The sequence below is a fragment of the Nymphalis io genome, chromosome 6 (assembly GCF_905147045.1).
Source record: "Nymphalis io chromosome 6, ilAglIoxx1.1, whole genome shotgun sequence".
NCBI lineage: Eukaryota > Metazoa > Arthropoda > Insecta > Lepidoptera > Nymphalidae > Nymphalis > Nymphalis io.
The window spans coordinates 10,127,278-10,154,160 of NC_065893.1; the positions used below are offsets into that span (position 1 = coordinate 10,127,278).

Consider the following 26,883-nt stretch of genomic DNA (forward strand, 5'->3'; position numbering starts at 1 on the left):
TGCGCATAAATTTGTTTATCTCATTACGAAACACAGACATAGCGCATTTTACCTATGATAAAAAAAATATGCTTATAACGTACAAATTGAATACTTTCTTGGAAAATAGAATACAAAAGATTCACAGTACTATATAGAAACGACCCTGATATTGAATAATATACGCTTTTAACATAAGGTACCGTCAAGTCATAGTCATATCTGAATAATTTAGGACATTGTTCCTCTACGTTTTGGAGACCTTGAAACACTAAATAGAATATAATGTGGAATATCTTGCGACTAACTCGTAGACCATTTAATTTTTTTTTTTTTTATTAGTTTGTTACCAGTTTGTTAAATAATTGTTGAATTTGTAACAATTTATTGTCCATAATAAAATCGACATTTTTTTAATAAAATCATCGGTGACTTTTTTATTTTAAAGCAACTTTACGGGTTATGTTTTATACACTTCAATAATCTTCCATAATAAAAAAATCTTATTTTTGGACGGTTAATCCTTTTCGTTCGTATGCAGAACAGCTCAACAAAGTTTCATCAAAATCGGATAAATTTTTTAGAAGCACATAAAGGACAAACATACAAACTAAATATTTTTTATATTTACAGAGAAGTCCTTCAGATTCTGATGCTGATACCGATTACAAATAATCGGTATCTAATCGTTACTTGAACATTTTTTGGATATTTCTCGATATATTTCATGCGCTATAGCTTAATATTTATTTTCAGGAACATATTTTCTGCTTTACGACTTCCTCGACTACTTTGAAAAAGATGGTCCGAGCTTTCTTCAAAGAGAAAAGTTCCTGGAGATTATAGACACGATATTCAAAGAATTTTCCAAAATCAAACGGGAAGCTATTGTCTTTCAGGTAAGTTATTAATTAAAATTATTTAATATACTTTAGAATATATGTATACTGATATTTATTTAATTTGTATAAAATTTATCGCTTTCGTTTTTTTTCATATGGAAACGATAATCAAATTTATTTTAAAGTTTTTAGATTTTTTTTAATGAATATATATATTTTAAATAAAATTCAACCTATCTATGCATAATAAATATCTATTTCTTAACGAGTTGTACACATATCTATACACAACAATCAATAAAAAGATTCAGAAAGAAAAATCACATAAAAAGATTCAGAACAATTCTAAATATAGAAAATATTACTTATATTTATATTATTATTAAGATTTATGTCATTGTTGATTTATTTTTTTACACTCAATTTCAATAAAAAACTATTCTATATGACATGTCTATCCAAAATATAAAAGCGTAACAGCCTGTGAATGTCCAAATGCTGGGCTAAGGCCTCTTCTTTTGTGAGGAGAAGGTTATTCCACCACGCTGCTCCAATGCGGGTTGGTGGAATACATATTAGACACATGCAAGTTTCCTCACGATATTTTCCTTCACTATCAAGTACGAGATAAATTTTAAACACAAATTAAGTACATGAAAATTCAGTAGCACCCGGGCAGGTTTGAATCCACGACCCACGATCATCGATTTAAGAATCACGCGTTCCAATCACTAGGCCACGACGAAACGAAATATAAATCCAGTGTAAATATGGTATGATAGTTTGTTTTGCGCTTCATAATGTGTATGTTTCATGTATGTTCTTTATAATATCGAATTGAATGATAAAGCGAATATGAATGTCATCTATATACAATGTTTGCTTTAATTTCGTATTAAAATCTGAGACTGAGTTTACAGATCGCTATGTTTTTATATATGGTATCGTTATATCATATTCAATAATTAATTTAATCGCAGATTAATAAGGCGTTTCATTATGTCAATACATGTTTATAAAACATTCGTTTGTATGCGTTTTAGATAATAACATGGTTTCAGTTTAGTTTGTATTGAATAAGCGTAAATTGTTAACATAAAAAAATTGTTTAGTTTGACATAATCTGGAAACTTATCACAACAAACCATACAGCCACCATAAACACGTTTATGACTTTTTGTTTATATAACAACCACCATAAACACTGATATGAACCTCATGGGACTTTGTCTTTCATCCTACAAGGGAATGATCGATGGTACATTTAGGACAAATTAGAGCTCTTCAGGGTGTGTCTTGTACATTAATTACTTTTAAAGAGGATTACCAAATGTCATATGTTAGTTACATTCAAGTTACATTTAAAAATTAAACATATGTACAAAATAGCGTAATCATAAACAAGCAGAAAAACAAATCGACCAGGAAATATGTACAATTGTATCTAAATGAAAAAAATACTTAGAAAACAGGTAAATACCAAACACGTATAATTTTGAAAAAGGCATAAAAACGAAGTAACAAAATAAAATTATCATAATAACAATTACCTATTTTAATTTTAAATTTGTCTTTAATAACCTTCCTAAGAACCGTTCCTTTGAAACTTAATGAAAATATTCATCAATCTTCAATAATTAAATAATATTACTTTTATAGAAATAAAGGCTGTTAGAGGTCGCTATGAACGAAGTCACCATCTTTTTTATAATATTTAACTGAATTTGAAATATATTTATTTTTTATGTTTTTTTTTTTTTGGTATGACTTCACTTTCACTTATACTTTAAGTTAATTTTTTCAATGTGCAATAAAATATAAATATATAACTAAACATAAGTTCAAAAATCTATATATATTTTTAATTAAGACTTTTTGGATCTTTGATTACATTAACATTTTCCTTAAGTATTAATAATTCATATGATTTTTAAGTTGTTATCTCTTAAATTGTCTCTTTTATTAGCTGTAAATTGTCAATGTCTTATATATACAATATTTCCTTATAAATGGCCATTTCCTAATGTCCCGACTACATTATCTTCAGTTAGATTCACGGAATCGGCTAATGAGGACTTCCCATTTGAAATTGCCTCCTTCTGTGGAAAATGCTCCGATGCGTACTTTGTCTTTTGTTCAGATTATTTCCTCTAATTGAACAATTAAAGTTGATAAAATTATTTAAATAAATCATTATTGCCACTCTCATTGAACAGTTAAAAGATTTTAAGTTACAAATAAATTGTAGTTACAATATGTGAAGGAATTCTGTTTCTGAGTTTTTTATTTGAATATTTTAACAAATATTCTATATTTTATGTTTTGGTGAATAATTTAATTTATAAAAAAAATTTAACTTCATTTTCGTAACGCTATTTATAATTGTTTATTCATGTATTATGTTAACAGTTTTAAGAATTGAGTAATTATAATAATTTAAAAGCAACACCATTTTTCTGATTTCAACCTATTTTATTTTTATTCTTAGTACACGGACTGGGAGGAGATCACTGATGGGTACTTGAATCAGAAGATGATTGCGGATGTCGTTGGCGACTACTTCTTCGTTTGCCCCACAAACTACTTCGCTGAGGTGTTGGCGGATTCTGGAGTCGACGTGTATTATTACTATTTTACACATGTAAGTAATTTTTCATATAATTTACTTTAGGTTCAAAATAATTTGTGTTTTTTTCATAACTATTGTATATAGACATTTATTTCAGGCATGCGTTGTAATACCTCGTAAAATTGTTAGTAAGTAATTTCCTTATACGAGACACAAACCATATGGTTTATTATTAATAGTATGTTAAGATTTCTCGTAATTTCTAAAAAAAATAATTGTACTAATTTTTAACTTAATCTGACAAACAATATGAGAATGCTCAAAACAGACAAAAACAAAAAAAGAATTTAATATGCTTAAAATTGTACGGCCATGTGATATTAATGATTCATAATAAAATTATAATAAAAGAAAATAACTTTAAATATATTTACTTCCTTTAAAATTCATTTAAGTTCTACTCACGCTCTCTCTGAATCGACCTGTCAAATTTCAAAAGCCCTCGCTGTCATAATATTGTGTAGTGCTTTTATTATTTTAACGTCAACGTTTCTGTTGAATTTTGGCATTAAGATTTTCTTTCTACAACTTAAAGCATTTGTTGGTGGTATCTTATGTCAGTATGAAGATAATAATATTAAAATTCTATTTCATAAAATTACTTAAATTCCTCACAGTTTTATCCGACGTGACCTTTAAACATAAAATATTTTATGAAAATACGCTACCCGCAAATTTATACTTTTAACTAAACCAGCGAAATACACATAAAATATTAGACATATTCTCGTGCAGAAGAAGCACTTCAAACTGCAGACCCGTTTGAGCTAACACGTTAATTTAGCTAACGAACCATACGCAAGAGCCCTCGCAAAGAGGCTGCCAGCAACATTTATTTTTCGATCTGATGGTGGAAACACATATATAGCCATAAAGGCTTTCCTAGTGGGAAAACTGTTTTTGCAATTTAAACTTGGACGTCAAAGAGCAATCGAAGCTAAAAGTACTCTCTATAGGTGTACATTGTACATATGTATGTTCGTTTTCGCTTGGGAGTACCTGCATGGTCAATAGAGTGCTGTTTTTTATAAAACTACGTATTGGACGGGTGGAAGAACTCTGATTTTTCCGTGCAAATATACTGTATGACTAAATATAAAATCAATAAATAGTTTTTATTTATAATAATATATAAATTGATTAAACGGACCGGAGGCCTTAATCCAAAAGTGGACAATTTACGGGCTGTACTACTACTTTTTGTATTCCTATCGAATACGGTGATGATGATGATGATGACGTGATCAATTTTAGTCGAGGCGGCCAATCTCAAGAGATATTAACATACTACTATATTATATTGTACAAGTGTGTGCGCAAACACATATGCACTCTCTATTCCCTCACTCTCATAATCCGATGGGACAGCAATCCGACATAATCGGAAAGAGTTCAGGCGCAGTACCAACGGATTTATTTGATTTTCAAATATGGTAGCATTACACTGACCTGGGAAATACTTGTAGCAGCCCAACAGCGTAACGTGACGTAACACTTAGAAACCTCTTTCAAATGAATTATCAGACAGCACAAACAACCAGTTCATTTAATTAACGATTTCGAATGCAATTCCTTAAGAAATAAACCTACACAAATAGCTACACTGACTCATGAAAAAAATATCTTTCGTACGATCTGTCCTATTTCTTGTATATATATATATATACATATATATAAACATGCTCCAGTACTTCCTTCATAAGTAGAACAGGATCTTGTCATTAATTACAGTTGCAGGAAATGTGTCGGTGGATGGATGCTTCCTTAACAACCACGTCGCTTGGATAAAAAATACGTATTTGAATGTTGTTTAAATTTATAAAGAAACATACTTGGTTAACATTCTTTTAAATTAACTCTTACGTAAACTTTAAAGAGAGTCCGAGTTAAGAGATAAGTAAAGAAATGACTCTTAGAAAGTTATTGAAAGAAATTTATTTTTTAACCAACTTCAAGAGAAAAAGATGCTGAATGTTTGACGTGACTATTCTTTTTATTTATTTTTATGTGTGTTGACCGATTACTGGAAAATGGCTTGAGCGACTCAGATGATTTAAGCTTTATTTACTTGAGTAAATTGAAAACAATATTGATATTTATCCACTGTTCTCCTGTAATGATACACAAACGTTTGTACTTAATCTCAAATCATTTTTCCTTAACAGATTGTTATTTGTAAATAACAAGGTTTAATGTAGGTTATTAGGTATCTTGCTATCATCACGTTATATATCAATAAGAATAATCACGTCAAAAGATGCCAAAGCTCTTTTTATTCTATTATTATGTGAAACGTGGTGGAGCACATGTAAATACTGTGTAATTCGAAAGAGAGCACTACATTTACATAACTTTCATTATTTAAAATTTTGTAATTTATGTACACTGCTTAGTTATATTCGTTGTCTAGATGCTCCGTAACCGTACCGTAACAGCCTGTGAATGTCCCACTGCTGGGTTAAAGGCCTCCGCACCTCTTTTTGAGGAGAAGGTTTGGAGCTTATTCCACCACGCTGCTCCAATGCGGGTTGGTGGAATACACATGTGGCAGAATTTCAGTGAAATTAGACACATGCAGGTTTCCTCACGACGTTTTCCTTCACCGTCAAGCACGAGATGAATTATAATCACAAATTAAGCACATGAAAATTCAGTGGTGCTTGCCCGGGTTTGAACCCACGATCATCGGTTAAGATTCACGCGTTCTTACCACTAGGCCATCTCGGCTGTTAGACGCTCAGTAATTGATATTTTTAGTTAGAATAGCTAAAATAATATTTGAAAACTGTGAACTTGGAGCATTACTTTCTACTTTTATATAAGTTGTTTAATATGTTCGTACGTGATTTGGTCTAAATTTGATTTTAATTTGTAAACAAAACTCGGTGTCTACATGCAAAAGTCTCTGGACTTTCGCTAGAAGGCAGCACTAATATTATTGTTAGACACCATCTACATTACTAGCAGAGATGCTTCAGAATGACCTAATAGCAGCATTAAGTAATTTTTTTAACCTTTAGGATTAGTGATGACCTTTCTGCCTAAACATGCAATGGCTAATCGAGCTGCGAAATCAATACTTCACCGGTGAAGAGATATTTTATAATTATATATAATAACCAGCCAACTGATATATTAACAAATCTATACAATGCCAATGCACCACCAATCTTAGAAACTAAGATGTTATGTCCCTTGTGCCTGTGATTTCACTGGCTCACTCACCCTTCAAACCAGAACATAACAATACAAAGTATTTGTATATATATACTAAGTATTTATATATATACATATTTTTTTAAAAAACTTTATACTAAAAACCGATCTGTTTACATATTACCGTTACAACAAATTGTGATTGATTGCGTAGTGTGATATATATTGTTTTAATAGGGTTACTTACGTCATTTGATACGAACAACCAGGGTTTCTTAACAATTTAAACTAAATCGATATCTTTCTGTCGTTGTGGTACACTAAAGGATCAGTTAGGTATGATAACGTGACGTCCCGACTGTAACCCTTTTCATAGACAAGTGTTGTTGTATCAAGAATTACTTTAGCTCTAGCATGGCTTTCACTTCTAATATTGCTCCGTGGACAGATTCAAGAAGATTGAATTGAGTCGCATCATGATAAAGTTCCAAAGTGTCTTACTCTATCAGTTCTAAAGCACAGGTACTTACCGACATAGCCATGTCCAGGTAAGCAATTGCGTTTTCTTGAACGAGGGTATGCTATAAGGCCTACCACCTGTTTGACTGCATCCCTCCTTGGAATTGCTTATTCTGTTTTAGGAGGTAGGGAATGACGGAATCGAATCAACTTACTCTTTTAATCTTTTAAATCATCTCCTACAAACTCTGCCAACTACAATGAGATAAAATCTGCGCCTGAGAATTTTTTGACAGAAAGCCCCAATATTCTTTATTAGTTTAACCCTGAGCTAGAACCCAAGATTTCATGATTTGCAGTTTTATAACTAAACCACTAGACCAAAAAAAACAGAACAATTATTAAAGGTTGAGAATATTAAACAAATAAAATTGAATAATCACCTCATCCGTACAAAATGGACATAAGGCTGTAGATCAAAGTTCAGAAGATTATTAGTGTTTTTAAGCATATGCTTAAGTACATTCTACATTTTTTTATTATTTCAAGTGTTTAGTTCAGCAGCAACAAAGTTGTATCAGGCATTTAATCTGTGCATCGTTGCCGTTTTTTACAAAAGATTATAAAGAGAAGAAAACAAAAGAAACTTTTCCTTTGAGAGATTTTTAATAATTAAAACTAAGCTAACAAAGTATGCATTAAAATGTCAGCAACAGCCTCGCTTCGCTTGTGTTGCTTTCTTGTATAAAATTAAAAGCGTCTACAGAGAAATATGTAACGCAAATACTTCATTAAAACATAATTATGTTACTATAGTGTATTGTTCCTCATTGTACTTCTTCACAAAAGAGAGAACGGAAAGAACATTCAACTACCGCGTGAAAAATGTTTTCAGTCTGTAAGATTGCTTAACCTTGGCTTATTGAATTTATTACGAGAAATACTAAAGAAAATACAAAGCATTTTACCGTCTTTGATCTAACTAGCTGCTGACAGCTTCTCCTTTGGATATTATAGGCGCTTGCTTGCTTTTAAAAATAATAAAGGTACGTTATTTTGCTTGGCACAATTAACTCTTATCCGGCGATTAGACATTTCAATATTCTAAGCAAAAATTATATGACTAAAACGACTGATTGAAATGATTAAAAGTAGAAAAATATATTTTTAAAGTTTTTAAGACATACAATAGAAATTAACGTATACCTAATTTTAACTGTTCATTAATGATAAAAGAAATAAATTTTTATTTATAGCTCAGCTCAAAACATGTAAAACATAATTCAAAATGCCATACGATATCGGAGATCGAATTTAAAATGACGTTATATGTAAAATACGAGGATATTTAAAATTTAAAACAGATTAAAGCTGCAAGACCTATGATCTAGTGCTTAATATTTTTTGAGCTACTAAATAATATTAAATCGAATTTTTCTTTATTCAAATAGGCTCATAGAAGAATCATTATTTTACAATATTGAATTAAATGCAAAGCTACCACCGTTCAGAATGTAGATTTTATCAAGAAGAACCGGCAAAAACTCAGTACTTAACCCTTTTCCATTAATTTATATTGATTTGTTAATCAAATACATTTTTTTTTAAATATTAAATGTTTCAAGAAATAAGCCTTTTTTATGAATGTTTTTTTTTTAAATATGAGGTTTAAATTCATAAATAGGTACATAATATTAATTTTAAATATATAACTTAAATCTCCAATGCAAGTCGCAAGGAAGCGTAAACGTCACGTCTGTTATCATGAGAGATTATTAAGTCTTTGCGTCATTCAATTGCAAGTCTAGTACTGTCAATACATTGTTCGCAAATCATTAGCCTTGGGTATTCTTGCGTCTTTTGTTGTCTAATCTTATGATCTTAACAATCACATCGAATATGATCTTAACAATATTATTAATTATGAGAACGTACTTCATGCATTTGTTTTTTTTTTTTTAAATAATGATCCAAAAAGGGTTTATGTAGTACCAATGCCCGACCCTATTCTGGGAAGGTTTCCTGTAAAGTTTATGCAAAGCGAAGTGAAAATTGATGGCTATGTTTAAATAAACTAGCAACCACCTAAATTTATTTAGATTTTATTTAATATTAATGTTCACGCCGTGGTATTGAAAATATGAGAAAAATATATCAATTTGTATGTATTGAACATTTTTTTCTCAACCCCAATTTTTTTATTGATAAAACTAAAATAAAATCGGTCAACAAACACAGGAGCAAACCATACTGATCTGTTTTGTCTTTGCCTATTTATATATAAACATTAACAATAAGTAAGTATTGAGAAATTTGATAATTCGCCCAAATAAGCTTTACGTTTATCTAACTTGTTAGTTTAACAGAAAAAATACATATGATATTCTATTTATTTAACAGTGTATCTACAAAATATATGCATAAGGCTGTATCTCGATCTCGAAGTCCTGGTTTCAAGCTCAAGTTGGGCTATTAAAAAGTTATTATTAGGTTTTACTGTTGAGTTGTTCTCAGCTGCGACTCAAAGTTGGCAGATTTTCCAGTCACTTGTATTGAAATCATGTAAAGCAACCTTCACGTGTCTTAGGTTACTAGCACAGACCCGGTTAATAAAGCAACCAACATGCATAAAATCACTCTATCAGCGCCTTCACATACATGTTAAAGAGTAAGGGAGAGGTCAGGCCTACCTGCCGCACCTTTGGTTTACGCTACTCTGCCAAATAACGATATACTCTTACTTCTACTTCTGATCTAAACTTTTTTTCTAGATATTTTTAAGATACAAATATATTTGTATATCTCTTATGACTACCTCGTTGGCGTAGTGACTAGATGAAAGACCGCAGATCCCGAGGTCCTGGGTTGAAACCGCAGGTTGAGCTAAGTTATTTGATTTAAGATATATAAAAACATCATATCTTTTATAGTTATGCCTACATTCAACAGCTTCATCCTTGGATTTGTATTTTCTTGTGTTGTTATAATTAGTTATACCCAAAATAATTACATGATATTGAGATACTCGAATTTAATATACTATCTATGACGAGCCGGTTGGCGTGGTTGGTAGACACTTGCCTTTCACGCCGAAGGTTGTGGGTTCGATTCCCACCCAGGACAGACATTTGTGTGCATGAACATGTCTGTTTGTCCTGAGTCTGGGTGTAATTATCTATATAAGTATGTATTTACAAAAAAAAAAGTAGAATATGTAGTATATCAGTTGTCTGGTTTCCATAGCACAAGCTTTGTACAAGCTTAATTTGGGATCAGATGGCCGTGTGTGAATAATGTCCCAGGATATTATTATTATTATTATCTATATACTTTTGCACATATGCATGAATAGAATAAGCAATTTTCAAAAAAGCAATACAAAATTAAATTTAAATTAGTGTAACAATAGTGTAGCCAATGATCGGAAATTAAATTGGACGTATGTACTCGGTGTTTTGAAGCTATTATTCTGTTAAAGTGGAACCTCACTAGGGAATGAATTTCAAACTTCAATGGCTTTCATTTGAATGCAGTCATTGGATTAAATTAGTGGAATTGGATAAATATTTGAACAGTATTGAACTTAAAACTGTTGGTCTGCAGTTTAGTTGCCATTTCGCGTTACGAAGTTTGATTGAACTTTTTTAAACGTTGCAATTGGCGATTTTGATAGCTTAGTTAAATATTTCAAAATGTTAATTTGTATACTACATATCTGTTGAATGCTTCAACATTATTATTTTGTTTGTTCTTTCTTACCGGCGAAAGAAAGCTAGCTTGATTTTTATGTTATATTTAAATTTACCCATTTTTTCTAATAACCGTTTTATTCGTCTCGACTTAAACAAAATTTTTATTTTTTTTTATTTTTATTTTAAACCTTATGTCGCTGTTCTACGTCCATCAGAATTTAAGAAAAGACAATGTAACTTTGATTATGCACCTCAATACTTATTATGTACAGAACAATGTTATCTTCATATTAGTTTTACTTGTAATTTGAACGCAATAATGTGGACTATATTAGTTTATTCTATTTTATTATCTATTTTTGTATGTACTTTAAAAACATATAAGTTCAAAGAGACGAGATGGTCTTGTGGTTCGTACACGTCAATCTTAATCGAAGATTGTTTGTTGTTAGTGAAGGAAAAACATCGTGAGGAAACCTGCATGTTTCAAATGAAATTTGCCACATATATATCCATGAACCCACATTGGAGCAGCGTGGTAGAATGACCTTCATGTCTTGTAGCCTGGGTTAGCCCAGTAGTAAGACTTTAACTGGCTCTTTCTTTAGGTAATTTTTTTCGTACATTAAATAATAAAATATACGATAATGCTGCCTGAAACTAAAATCTAGTTGATATTATTACTTTAAGTGACATCTCCGATATAAATGTTAGGTTGAAGGCATCCAAATACTCAACTTAAGTTTAGTGATGAAAATCGTCAAACAATTATTTGCCTAATGGCTTTTCGTCCAACCAAAAGGTCGGATTAACCAAAATCGTATTCTGTTGTTAACATCCAATGTAAACATTTACCGTAGCAAACTAAAATTAGTGAATTTTAATAGTCTTATGACTATATAATCATAGCGACTGAATAGAAACTTAGATGTTTAAAGTTCTTTGTCATGATAAAAGATAATAAAATATGTACCAAGATATTACGGCACTGGCTTGAACAGGAAAGGAATAAAAAGTTGATCTTACAACAAAGGTTTTAGTGATATTTATCATGGGACGCTTTTAAAATATTTAAGTAGCGTATATGCACATAATGTCTTGTCTAAGCAAAATGCTAGTGTGTAATATAATATTAAAACTGATATTGTGTACATTTATTTTCACAATGTATTTTAAACAAAACACTGTCTGAATTCGTAAAAATGTTCACAAATTATAATATGATAAACATCGTATAATGATGTCGCTTACAAATGATCTCAATAAATCATCTTTCTAACTATGAAACGTTTTAGAAATCCCAACATTTATGTTAAAAAATTTCAAAGTCGACCCAAATATTATGAATAAATGGCATAAATGGTACGCTATAAATCAGGAAGCAATGCAGGGGACGATTTATAGACTCACGCTTCGATAGATGGACGATAACGGAATATAAGTAGGTCAATATCTTGATCATTAAACTGGCTGGACTAAGGTGTTTAAGGTTTGGAGTTTATTTCATTCCCCTGCTCAAATGCATCGGTGAATATTCTACACATGAATATTTCTCACGGTGTTTTCCTTCAAAGCCTGGTCTTGAACCCGCAACCTGGGGTTGTGATTAACGTGTTCAAACTATTAGACCATCTCGGCTTTCTCCAGGCAAACTTATATTTTTTTTAAACATCACAACTTATTACGCATTATTGTTATCGTTATATGTTATTTATATTATCAGAGGTTTGATGTGTTCGGTTCACATTTGGATTTAAAGTAAAGAACGATACATTCTCTCATACTTCATCGCATTGGAGGTATATAATAATATTGCCGTCTTGTCATAGCTTTGAATGGAACCAGCTGAACAAAACACATATATTACAACTTTAGCCGTTAAAAACGAAAACACGAGTAAGATGGATTCTATAGATTTTGAAATAATGGAAGGAATAAACAATTGAGTTGCAACTTCATGTTTAGTAATAAGAGTCGATAAATAGCCCTGGAATTAATAAATACTTATCATGTGATATGAAATTAGAAACGACATTCATAAATATTATATAAAGTAAAAACAGACGTAGTTCTTAAAGTAATTTAATAATATAACAATCATGTTTTACAAAAACCATTTTAAAACACATTTAAATTAAAACAAAACGAAACAATTCTTTTCATTTTAGGAATGTCTTAACCTGTTAAGTAATTCCTTAACTAAACATGGTATCCTACCACTACATGACCCTAATAATTAATTCTGCATTGTCAGACGTATCTGAGGTTCAAAGGTCGCAGATTAACGACAGCTATTTTTGGCTGTGAGCTACTACCGTTTATATTTATTCCTTTCAGTGCAATTTGCTTTATTCTTACTAATGAACTAGTTCCGTTTTGATAACAGTTTAAATTTGATAGTTAATGTCTAATTTAATAAGGATTTCTGTTTAAGTAAGTACTTAAAAATTTATGTATCATATTGAATTGTGATTTTATAAATAAGTAGTTTTCGCTCGCAGCTTTATTCACATGTATTAGATATACTATGTCCTTTTCTGTATCCTTGAGAACATGCATGCAAAATATCATGATGATAATTAAAACGTGTAGGCGTAACAAACAAACAAACTCAATTTTACATTCATAATATTAAGCATGGGTTAAAATAGGTAAAAATGGTAGAGTAACAAACAACAATAATTTTCGTGACAATAAATTACAAATCTGGAAAACACTAGCAATAGCTCGGCTTTAAGAACAAAAGCGCTACTTAAGTCATTTTAACAAAATAAACAATGAAATGATTTTGGTAACATTTCATGCTAACATTGCTTGTGTACTTCCCAAAGTTATATTACTCTCACTTGAATCCTATAAGGATTGCTATTTAAATCGGATTCAAACTTTATTATGTAGGCGTTTATTTTGATTTCAGTAAACTAAAGTTAGTGGGTTCTATTATTTCAACTAAACCCCGCATACATTCTCTGATGGATTTGACATTTCGCATTAAAATGTGGACTTAACCTTTAGATTGGCTTTGTTTTCATCTTATGTACCCTAAGTATCTTTAGATTGTTATGTTTCGGACGATTTAGTTAATTATATATTTTGAGTACATAAAACTAAAATAATATAAATTAATTTAATTATTTTTATAAACAGTCTTTTTAAATAGAAGTCATGATACTAAATTTTTAATATCTATCCGATATTTGGCTGAAAATTGAATGCTTTCTTATAATTCTTTCACTCAATATTACATATACACATAAATCGATGACAGCAAAGTAGATACGGACATCTGAATTTTTGTGAAAATGCATGCATTTTTTTCGAAAATAATCTTATATTAACCTTATCTACAAGTCTGTATTAAAGTTTTTTAATTTTTCTAAGTAATTTAAATTTTCTGGTGCGTAAATGAATACATCTACACTCGAATTTTATAAAACGTCGCAGTAGAAACGGACATTTGAATTTGTCCGTCTTTACTTCGGAGTATCCACAGATGATTGAACCGCAAACAAAGACATCAGTCACTTATCACACTCTTGCGCATACGCGGTTACGCGGGTACGCGGTTACGCGGGTACGCGGTTAATTTATCGCATTTTTGTTTAAATTATAAATGAAAATATTAGTTTCTATCAAGATGATTTTTACAAAAATATCAAACACAGTAGCGTATTAGAATCAACAGCAGTTGACGACGCAGAATTTAAATAATAACTTAGTTTATTCGCACCTCATCGTTAACGTTTTGATCTCTTATGTGATAATAATTGTTAAGTTATAAGATTTTTTTTTTAAATTTTATACTCGGTAACTAATCTTTACTAATATTTTAAAGCTAAAGAGTTTTTTGGTTGAACTCGCTAATCTCAAAAAATACCGGTTCAAATTGAAAATTATATTAGTGTTGAATAACCCCTTCATCAGAGGCTATTATTATATTTAACATCAAGCTACAACCATCATTGCTTGGAGGACCCCTCCTTCTCCATATTGGTGGTACGTGTGGACCTGGTTCGTCAGAGTCGAGTCTACGTGTGCCTCTACAGATCCCACAATGGTGACTTGAAGACAAGCCGATTATTCGACCATCTTAGTCAGGTGGCAGATGCTGCGCAAGAGCAGTTTCCTAACGCGGAATTGGTGTTTTTGGGGGATTTTAATGCTCACCATGAATCATGGTTGATATCCCTCAAAACTGACCATGCTGGAAGAACTGCTCATGCTTTTGCTCTCACACACGACTTGATCCAACTGGTTAATCAGCCCACCAGGATCCCAGACATTGATGGGCAAGCGCCTTCTCTACTGGATCTTCTGCTGACTTCTCACCCGGTGGAATATCAGGTTGTGGTTCAAGCTCCACTTGGTTCTTCGGATCACGGCCTTATATCTACCAAAGTGCCACAGGCCAAGCTGCCGCCATCAGCGGTATGCAAACGTCGCGTTTGGCACTATAAGTCGGCAGATTGGGACGGTATGCGCGATTACTATGCGTCAGTCCCTTGGAAGGAACGTTGCTTCAGTGGGAATGACCCGACAGCTAGTGCCGCTGCTGTTGCTGATGAGATCATGTTAGGAATGGAATACTACATTCCTAGCTCAGATCTCATCAATAGGGATACGCGTAACCGTTGGTTCACGCGTGAATGTGCCGACGCTGTATCATCTAAGCAGGCGGCATATCGCGCGTGGATCAACGGCTGCATTAGCGGGGCATCTAACATTGTCTCACTGAAAGCAAACTACAATAAAAATTCCAAGTCCTGTAGGAAGGCATACACGAGAGCGGATGCACAGCGCATTGTACAGATTGGTCATGACCTTATTTCGCATCCTAGGGGCTCCCGTAGCTTCTGACGTCTGACCAAGTCTGTGCAAAACAATTTCTGCCAACCTTCGCTGCCACCGCTCAGAAATCCGGACGGATCGCTAGCTCACAGTCCGCAGGAGAAAGTCGACCTCCTGGCTAAACTCTTTGCCGACAATTCTGTGATCGATGATTGTAGTGCGCAGCCACCAACAATACCTTCATGTGGCCACACGATGCCTGACATCAAAATCAGGCAACGTGATATGCGTGCGGAGCTGCAATCACTCGATATACGGAAAGCTAGCGGCCCCGATGGAATACCAGCCATTGTGCTAAAGAAGTGCGCGGCGGAGCTGTCTCCTGTGTTAACGCGCCTGTTCCAACTTTCTCTCTCTTCGGGATGTGTGCCGGAGGCTTGGAGAAGAGCTAATGTGCAAGCGGTTCCCAAAAAAGGGGATCGGTCTGACCCGGCAAATTATCGGCCAATAGCTATCACCTCAGTACTTTGTAAGGTGATGGAACGGATTTTAAACAACCAACTGATCCATTACCTAGAATATCACTGTCTAATTAATGATTGTCAGTACGGGTTTCGACCAAAACGGTCCACAGGTGATCTTCTAGCGTACGTAACGCACCTCTGGGGTGAAGCTATCGACAAGCATGGAGAATCGTTGGCTGTCAGCCTCGATATCTCCAAGGCTTTCGACAGGGTCTGGCACAGAAGTCTTCTCTCCAAGCTACCGGCATATGGTCTGCCTGCTCAGCTATGCACCTGGATTGCCAGCTTCCTACACAAGCGTAGCCTTCGTGTTTTAGTAGATGGTTGCGCTTCACAATTCTATGTAGTGAATGCTGGCGTCCCCCAGGGATCTGTGCTATCTCCCACACTCTTTCTTTTGCATATCAATGATATGCTCTCTCTTGGGAACATACATTGCTATGCAGATGATAGTACAGTGCATGGTGGATACCACGGACGCGCAGTGGCTGGGCGGGCGGAAACTGAGGAGAGGCGGGAGAATCTTGTTATTGAACTCGATAGGACATTAGAGCTCATCGCCAAATGGGGTTCTGATAATCTTGTTGAGTTTAATGCCAAGAAAACACAGGTGTGCGCTCTCACAGCGAAAAAGTCACCATTTTACCCTCATCCCTCCCTCTGTGGCACACCGCTGATGATACAAAGCAAAATCGCCATGCTGGGGATGGACGTTCGCTGCGACCTTAGTCCAAGGGATTACATCGAGGCTATTATAAAAACAGCTTCACGGAAACTCGGAGTTCTGAACAAGGTGCGGCGTTTTTTCACGCCACAACAACTGTGCCTGTTATACAAAACACAGGTACGGTCTTGCGTTGAATATTGCTCGCACCTTTGGGATGGCTCCGCTAAGTACCTACTGGAGGCCTTGGACCGGTTGCAGCGACGTGCAGTACGCATTATTTTCGACGTAAAGGTCACAAACACCCTTGAACCTTTACAATTGCGTCGCGAGATAGCAGCATTGAGCGCTTTCTATCGACTGTATCACGGCGAGTGCTCTGAAGAATTATTCTCTCTAATTCCTGCTTCCCCCTTCCTTCTTAAGTCCACGCGAGCTGGTTCTCGATGTCACCGCCTAACTGTGACATCAATTCCATCGCGCACAAAGAAATTTGGCAACTCCTTTCTTTGTCGCACTACCAAAAAATGGAATTCCTTACCAGCTCACGTGTTCCCTTCCTCTTACAACCCGGGTTCCTTCAAACGAGGCGTGAAGAGGCATCTTGTGGGCCGGCAAGGCGGGGACGGCTAGTACAGAACATTCTTCCCGACTGTACTGGCCGTCGTCGCGTTTGGACTCTACTACCACTTACCATCAGGTGGAGTAGAGTCATTTGCCATCCCGGGGCATATAAAAAAAAAAAAAAATCTATTGTGTCCCGGTTTGAAGGGTGAGTGAGCCAGTGTAATTACAGGCACAAGGTACAAAACATTTTAGTTCCCAAGGTTGGTGGCGCATTGGTGATGTAAGTGATGGTTAACATTTCTTACAATGCCAATGTCTATGGGCGTTGGTGACCACTTACCATCAGGTGGCCCATATGCTCGTCCGCATTCCTATTATATAAAAAAAAACAATAGGAGCTAAGCATTAAAAAAATGTTGCAGAAACGGGGAAATGTATTCTTTTTGAGAGCTTCCGTTGCGTGCGCTGCCTAAACGGTTAAAGTTAAGGAACAATCATGTATGCCAGAAATTGTTTTTCTTAAAAGATAAAAAAGCGTCAACGATATATCGATATACGTGTATCATTTAAGGATGACTTACTATAACCTTTTTTTAAGGTAATCAAATTAGTTCTAAAATAATCCGTTATTTGCGTAGATTTTCTTCTCATTGTTTTGTTAAATTTATAATTACTCGTTTTTTAATAGTTAATCATAAGTACTTATTTTTTAAATACAGATTTACCTTTCAGTTTTAAAAGGATACAATTTCTTATGAAGGTATTGTTTGCATTCATAATAAATAAAGCACAGAGACAGACATTAAAATATGTCGGAACAGATTTAAGGGAATTCTGTTTTTCTCATGGCCAATTGTATGTTGCCCTATCTATATCTGGATGCGGCAAAAACCAATATTTACTAATATCCCACAAAAATAAAACTAAAAATGTTGTTATTACTTAAATACTATAAGTCCACTTTTAGTGATTTCTTTAAGTTATACACGGATGGAACCGGGGCACAGCTCGTTACCAATAAAACACTTAACTGAGTGATTAAAAATAGCCTGATATTCTGTAAATTTCAAGGCTGATTATACTTTTAAGAAACAGTGATATTCATTTTTTTATCTCTATGCTTGCATCATACTTTATTTATATTAATTATTAAAAAAATTGATTTTCTTTGATAGTTAATTTAAAGTATAATTTATTAAAAAATAAAACTTTATTACTTTAAATTATATTACATTCCTATTACATACTATATAACAATTAAAAATGGATTTGTAAATGATGTCTAGACTAAATATTCACATTCAATTACTACATATAAGTAAACCATTAATTTGAATCTTTCTTTCGAAACAACTTTGTACTTCTGACTTGTATAGCTAATCCTAGTAGTTTTAAATTCTTTTTATACCACTCCTTATTAAAGTTCAGATGAGTTTTCCAGTTTTTATCAAGATAAGCTTTGTAAAATACACTCATCTCTTCAGCAGAAAGATTTGTCTTCCCTTCAGGCAAATTGTTCTTCAAATATAAATCACGCTTCTCAAAAAACCTTGAATTGTGCGGAGCCCAAAAATTGTGGTTCCATTCCTGTACTTCCATCCTTAATTTTCGATATATTTCTTCTAAAAACATCTCATTTTTAGGTTTCTTAAATATAATTTTTCTAAGATTGGACTCAGGGTCGGGAGGACCTATCATATCACTAGAAATTTTAGCTGGATTCGGCGATTATATAGATTTCGTATCCGTTGTAGTACTTGTATGCCTTGCCACAAGCTTAACCTGGAGCCTATAGGCTTTATTTACCCAAGTAGACAACATGTTCGACACTTAATAATAAGACTAACAAATCATTCTTTTAATATAATGCCTAACATATTACAAAGTATGACAAAATTCGTAGTTCGTATTATAATAACATAAGACAGGCCTTAAACAATTAAAGAAATATTTTAAGTTTAAGCCTTAATAGAATGGATTTGGATTCAAATTACATGACAAATAATGATAAATACGAAAGCATTTGTATGAGAGATTCAATTAAATTTATTTAAAAATAGTTTTGATTTTTTTGTCCTTAAACAAAAATATATAATTATTATGAATAAATAATAAATAAAATAGTATTATTGCATATGCATTATTATTAAAACCAAACATTTGTGTGTTTTAGGAAATTAAATGAGCTTAACTGAGAGACGTAGATGAAGCTATCACATACACTTCACGTGTTATATGCAAAGTAGATATCTACAAAATTTTAGTCTAAAAATGTTAAATATTGTTTTTATGTCGCTTAGATTTCTTTAAATATCCTTAAAAAATAGTTCTGGAGGTTGTCACCTTAATTTATTAAATATTTTAATTAGAATGAGCTCTATTTTGATTACAACGAATAAACGGATATCAGGCAGATGTCTTCTTTTACGTTGAGGCTTTTAAAAAGTAAAAAAAACATCTACATTATTTCAGAAAAACAACGAAATAGTGATAAAACCCGTTATACAATAAATGAAAAATGTTATTTTAAAGCGTCATGGAAAAGTTTAAGTTAATTGATACATAAATGTCGAAATGGTAACTATTTTTTACTTAATGTGCTCTCCTAAAAAATTGCTATTATGTAGATGTCCGTATCTACTCTGCTGCCATCGAAATATAATATAATATATAAACTCAAATATATTACGATATATAGCTTGTTTTATAACTATTTTTGTGTTTCTAAAAACATCAATAGATGGCGCTGATAATAAAGTGAATTGATATTTTCAAATGACACTAAAATAATTTAAGTTTAATAAAAGAAAATTATTATGCGTGCAATTAATTTAAGCCCGAGCCAGTATAATACTGCCACAAGAGACATTCTTACTTCCTAAGGTTGGTGGCGCATTGCTGATGTGGGGCTTACTATTTGAGGACTTACCATCAGCCAGTATTCATACTATATTAAATTAAATAAAACAAAGATAGGTGTATATTTTTAAAAATATGTTTATTTTTTTAATTTTAGCGTACAAGCACAAGCCTTTGGGGTGAATGGATGGGGGTGATGCATGGCGACGAAATGGAATACGTATTCGGACATCCTCTCAACATGTCCCTTCAGTACCACACTCGGGAACGAGATCTGGCCGCTCATATCATGCAGTCTTTCACAAGATTCGCTTTAACTGGGTAAGTCGATTTACATGCATGTATGGTATAAGTTTAAGGCGATTATTACCATTAATCGTTTTTCATCACATTCATTTGAATACCAAAAAAAATTATTGCTGGCCATCTGCCTGATACCTTTGGGAGTTATACTACAAATATCAGCAGTTGGCTTTGGACAGACTGGTGAGGCGCTAAACGCTTGTCCTATTGGCGGATGAGCTTTAAACAAAACAACCCTAAGTCTTCACTTACGTCGAAACATTTGTATTGTTTTATCATTTCATAAGCCCAACGTTCTTCCAACAACAACATACTTTATATTATATATATATTTTATATTATATTAACACTGAATTAATTTGGTTTACTAATCTGACTTTGATCAGTGTCATGATAGTCTACTGTCTCTAAATGTATGCTGTATCTTGTGAGACGGCTATATGTAGAAACATATTTTCTTATTCAGATGAAGACAACACTTAAACGCCTACGCTCTGCAATCTTTCATTAGATTCACTTTAACTGAGTCAAGCGTCTGGTCTTTATATAATTTATTATTACTTTCTGTCAAATAATGATTATTATTACGCATTGAGGTGGTATACGCTTGTACCTGATTTAATTACAAATTTTAAATCTAATTCCGAAATAAAAGTTAATTTCCTAAAAAAAATTTCAAATACATGATATAATACCAATATACTCACATATGAAACTAACCGAATATGATCGTCAAATGTCGGAAAGTGAGACGCGACATTAAAAATTATAACTTTTAAAGAACATGCAACAAAATAGCGTATCACCGTAAGTCCATTTTTCACATTTTACGAATGAGATACGCAGTGAGTTCTTACAGAAAAGCAGGCTCTACCAAAAACACCGATATGAAAAAGTTATCAGAATAATTCTAGTCAGCTTGTAGCATAGGGTAAGATAATTCTTTCACAGTAGACGTTATTACTTAGATAATAAAACTTATAACTACCTATACAACGAATAGGGCATAACATACATAATAATTATATTAATTAAAATAAATTAGTCCAAATTCGAAAAACCAAGAGCTAATCCATTTAGTTAAAAGTGTCTGATGTCCAATTAATGCAACTAACACATGAGATGGAGACCCAGTCACGATTACTGCCCGTGTCATACGATCTTTGTCCAGATTCGGTTAAGTTTTAAGCGCGGCTTCGCTCGCATCTAAGGAAAGATGTTGTTGTTGGTGAGATGGGTCGATATAAAAAAGTAGCCTACGTCCTTCCTCGGAGTTCAAGCTTGCTTCATGCAAGCCGAAATGCCCTAGTGGTTAGAACGCGTGAATCCAATGAACGTAGGTTCAAACCCGGGCAAGGCAAAAATTCAGTAGTGATTTTCATGTGCTTAATTTGTATTTATAATTCATCTCGTAACTGACGGTGAAAAAAAACATCGTGAGGAAACCTGCATGTGTCTAATTTGGCCGCAGTCTACCAGCGTGGTGGAATAAGCTCCAAAACTTAGAGAGGCCTTAACCCAGCAGTAGGACATTCATAGGCTGTTGCTTCATACCAAATTTCAAATTAAATTTAATCAAAATCAATTTAGTTTTACTTTCGAATTTGTTATATTAGTATAGATATATCATAAGTGATTGAATGTTTTTAACTGGTCATATCGGTCATTCGGTTTTCAGATCTTTTTTTGCATTTCAAGAAATTATATTGGCGAATATTTCTAAAAAAAAAATCAAATAATATTTTATTAATGTTTTATAATTGAATGACGGACGCTTTATTTCTGAATTCGTTATTATATAATTGTTTTACATATTTTATCGCAGTAAAGTAAATTAGTGTAATGCTATTTGCGTTACACTAATTTACTTTACTTTGATTAAAATATATTTATATTTGAGTTCTTAAAAATGTTGTAACATTCTCTCTTCTTAATTCTCACTTGTCTTCATATAGTGTGTTTATTTAAATATATTGTTTTGGATATTTGTTATATATACTTAATAAATTAAGTTAAAAATATAAATAAATAAAATAAGATCAAAATTTTAAACAATAACTATGCGCGGATACGTTAAATATATTAAATGAATTGAAAAAAAATTGATAAGTCTATTACGTAATACGACATAACCAGTTTTGTGCATCAGTTTTAGTAGTAAATAGTATTATATTATTGCAGGAAACCGCACAAGCCCGACGAGAAATGGCCGTTGTACTCGCGGTCGTCGCCCCACTACTACACGTATACGGCTGACGGTCCTAGCGGGCCGGCCGGACCACGCGGACCCCGAGCCTCCGCCTGCGCTTTCTGGAACGACTTCCTGAACAAGCTTAATGGTAATAATGCAGTTTGGAATTGATAAATTCAATAAACTCGATGTCCGAACAAGGTTTCGTTATACGATTTTTCGAACAAATATCTCTTTATTGAAATTGCAAACTGGTTCGAATTATAATTTCATAACTTTTCTTACGGACAGTGCTTGTTATTTCTTTGTAAATTGTAATTTTAATATTAGTATTATCACTTATTTTCATGAATTGTATATTGTAAATAAAACGAATGAAAATTGTTCATAAATGAAGAAATATAACGTCACGGATGTTACAAAAGTAGTTGTGTATGACTAATTGAAGATTGCTTTGACATGATAGGCATCTTCTAGTTTGTACAATTAATAAAACATCCCAAAAAATGATACATGCAAGCAACTTCTTACTTATAACACAATGAAATCATATGCGTAGCTTAAAAACAAAAGAACAATATTGTTTTTATATAGTAAGTATATGAAATATTTTATTGTTCATTAAGGTCAACTAGATTGTCATTATTGGCTTTAGCTATAAATGTTATTTAAGGGGTTCGTTTTATTTGCCGTCTTCTTCTTTTGAATTTTACATCAATGACGACAGAAATAGAGGACACAATGTTTAATTTAACACCAAATAAACATTCTTAATAAAAGGCCGTATAGCTTTAAACGTTAAAATTTATCATTCTTTAAAGGCACAAAACCAGTCGACGACTTTAAATTGTCAGTACGAAAGAGTTTTTGCTGTGCCGAAATTACGGACTCCGCGATGTTAAGTAAAAACGTGCAATTTCGATTCTTCGCTAAACCAGTTCCAAATACAAACTCAACTTTTTAAATAACATTGAATCGACCTTTAAATGTAAAGGTTTTCATTTATGTACCTATAACTTTGTTTAAAATGTATTCAATTCGGTTTAAGAACAAATAATGATTCTATTACAATTAGGCATCAATGTTTTTAACTAGGCCTATTAATACATAATTACATTTAATTAAAATTAAAAAAAAAAACAATGATGAATAGGTAGGTCACGATAAATATTTTAATAATTAAAAAGCACGAAGATAGTATTAGTTCATTTTCATGTTGGATGAATAATAATTTGATTGCATTTAATTAATATACCCATATAAATTGGATAAATAGTGACTAATAAGTCAAGTTAAGTAATTAACGGTTTTTCTCGGTGCGGTGGTAGCTTTAAATACAAAAGTGATTTTAAGATTCTACTTGAAAGAACATTTTGATTTTTATTTCGACGTATATTAATCTTATTTAAACATTGTGTTATTCGATTTTCAGAATTGGAACACGTTCCATGCGATGGCGCCGTAACCGGGCCCTATTCGAGCGTCGCTGGTACCACGCTACCCATCATCCTGCTAACTGCACTAGCAACAACGGTGGCTCTATAAATTAATCTATCACAAATCGCACGTTAATGTAAAACGTTATTCACAAGCAAAACAAAATGGAAACCACATTATATCGCTTAGACTTAAGTTATTTCTAATGCATCAAAACAATTGACATTTTAAAAACTATTTGCAAAATTATTTAAATTATCTGTTCTGTTATTTTTTTCCCTTCCACGGTCCAGTTGAAACAGGCTAAAATTATATTGTAAGAAACAAAAAAAAAAAAAAATATTTTATAATCTCTGTATTTACTTATATAAGAGAATGGAGTAGTCGCTTATGTGATTAGTTCTTACGATGTTCCTCTACCTAGTAGTTATATAGGTATGTTTGAATGTATGTTTAGTTCTTGGTCATATATTATTGAGACCGATTAAGTGTGTGTTAGTTTAATTAGAAAAAATAATGTTTACACATCGGCTTTAATCGTTGAAGCGTTGCTCAGCTTTAACATGACATTGAAATAATCACAATACATATCAATGTGTGCCTCTGCTTTAATAGCAAACGATACATATCTTAATTAGAGCGAAATTTTAGAATTTTATATTATATGTATAGAAGTGTGTACGATGTGAGACGAATTTTTAACAGTATATTTAATATTTAGGAGGCTATCTACTCGTACCACTCGAGTATCTTATGAAATCCAATTCTTATGACTTCATACAAATAATACTATATTTTATAAATAACCCTTCTTACATTTAGGATGCGATATCCCGATAAACTTTTAAATATAATGAAACTTTTCTATGTAACAATAATGGGACGTATATATTGTACCTTTGTAATCGTTAACTAAGCTATATAACACGCTAATGGCACTGCTGTGCAAATTACATCTGTAGTAAAACAATTATAACGGAACAGATGGTTGAGGATCTAATCACACCTCATTGTGGTATTATTTAGTGAAATAAATAAACATTTATATTCCCAACGATATAGACTTCTACGTATTTCTCAAAATTAAATGCGTTTCAAACACCTACAAAGTATTCAGGCATATGAGACAATTTTGATTTTTTTTAATACAATTACTCAACGTGAAAAAAAAATCGTCAAAGTGACGTAACCTATAGCAAGAAAATGCTTTGAAAGGAAATCATCTTATGAATTTAATAAAATATTAAAACATGGTATTTCTAAAATGAATAAACATTAGCGATAATAAATATTTATATGTGGTTGTCAATTAATATCTTGAACGATTTTAATATGTATTATATATATTATATAAATGGTTATACACACAAAAATAAATTGTGCCATTTATCTTATCCGCACATTGGTGATTGTTTAATTTACAGTTTAGTCGGTTTCCAAACGTGATTTAATACGGAAATATCGCTCGATAACGTCTAAACTATAGGTTATTAAAAATCTTTAATGTGCGCTCAAAATTAATACTGTCATCAATTTATTCAACTGTAATATTCGTATGAAATGTCGCTGTTAGTTAATTATATGGTAGCGATCACTTTAGTATACACTGAATTGTTATAACTAAGAATTTATAAGCACGTAGTGTTCATTTATACAAGCATCTGTCCAACACTAAATAGGTACTTCAAAGGATGTTTTCCTTCTCAATTTATACACTGTTTAGATAAATGACGCACTATCTTGCTTTTTCGTCGAATTAAGCACAATTTGAGGAGTTGTATGGGATAGCTTTAATTAGTTAAAAATAAGATGTAAAGTGATAAATGAAATATAATATTTAGCGATAACCGGAATCATTAGGAAATAGTTTTTAGAAGGTTCTAGGTGATTACGTTTGCATGCTTTGAATGGAACAGCGATTGATAATTTGAATATAAACTATTTATTCAAAATTTAATAACGAATAAACAATAGCGATACGGAAACTCATTTCCAGGGAAAAATGAATATTTTAAATCTGGCACAAAATAATAACGCGATATAAATAAATAAATAAAAAAATATGATTCAAAGCCAAGGATATATAGTTCGTAGTTTTCAATGAACATATTTTAAATGTAATAATCTAAATAGTTGTCTGTTTTAATTCTGATAAAAAATAATAAATTTAATAATACACTTATATTACGTATTAGTTTATTTTATTCGGGCCTAAAACTAGAACTGCGTCTCTTACCAACATTGTAATAATTATCATCCTAATTATTATTAAAGTTGTGAATAATAATTATAATTGATCTTTGTTGAAATTTTAAGAAATATATCTGTTAGATTAAATGTGATTTTGATTAGAATGTCGTATGTTAAATAGTTTTTATTATACGTTATTATAAAAATACTATGTTTGAAATTATTTAGATAATTATTATATTTGCACACTATTTTAGTGTTATTTCCACTTCAGTGTAAAGTTAAGATATATAATATATTATATAAAATTAAAATGTAAAAAAAAAATATTGTCAGTTGTAGAAAAAAAATAATATCTCAAATAATGTAACTACATATTTGATAATTGAAAGAAAAGTATATTGCTTTTATTTTATTTTTTCATTTATATCTTTTTTTTTAATTAATACTTTAAAGGTTACTATAATATGAATTATACATAATATAACTATTTGTAAGAGTTCAGATAATCCTTCTTAGTTATTCAAAACATAATTCTCGGTAAATAAATGTGTAGTTCCTTAGAAAACGTACTCTTTGTTAGAAATTAAATGTTTAAATGTT

The 26,883-nt window shown here is 32.1% G+C and overlaps 1 protein-coding gene across 3 annotated transcripts in view; it reads left to right on the forward strand.

The window, feature by feature from the left end:
• Positions 1-26,050, forward strand: part of LOC126768909 (acetylcholinesterase-like) — a 65,772-nt gene extending 39,722 nt beyond the window's left edge. For all 3 annotated transcript variants that reach the window (XM_050487322.1, XM_050487321.1, XM_050487324.1), the window contains exons 3-7: positions 736-878; positions 3,310-3,462; positions 20,317-20,480; positions 22,644-22,801; positions 24,086-26,050. In XM_050487322.1, coding sequence (XP_050343279.1) covers positions 736-878; positions 3,310-3,462; positions 20,317-20,480; positions 22,644-22,801; positions 24,086-24,198 — 731 coding nt within the window. In that variant the 3' untranslated portion in view covers positions 24,199-26,050. The remainder of the gene's footprint in view (positions 1-735; positions 879-3,309; positions 3,463-20,316; positions 20,481-22,643; positions 22,802-24,085) is intronic.
• The last annotated feature ends 833 nt before the right edge of the window (positions 26,051-26,883 follow it).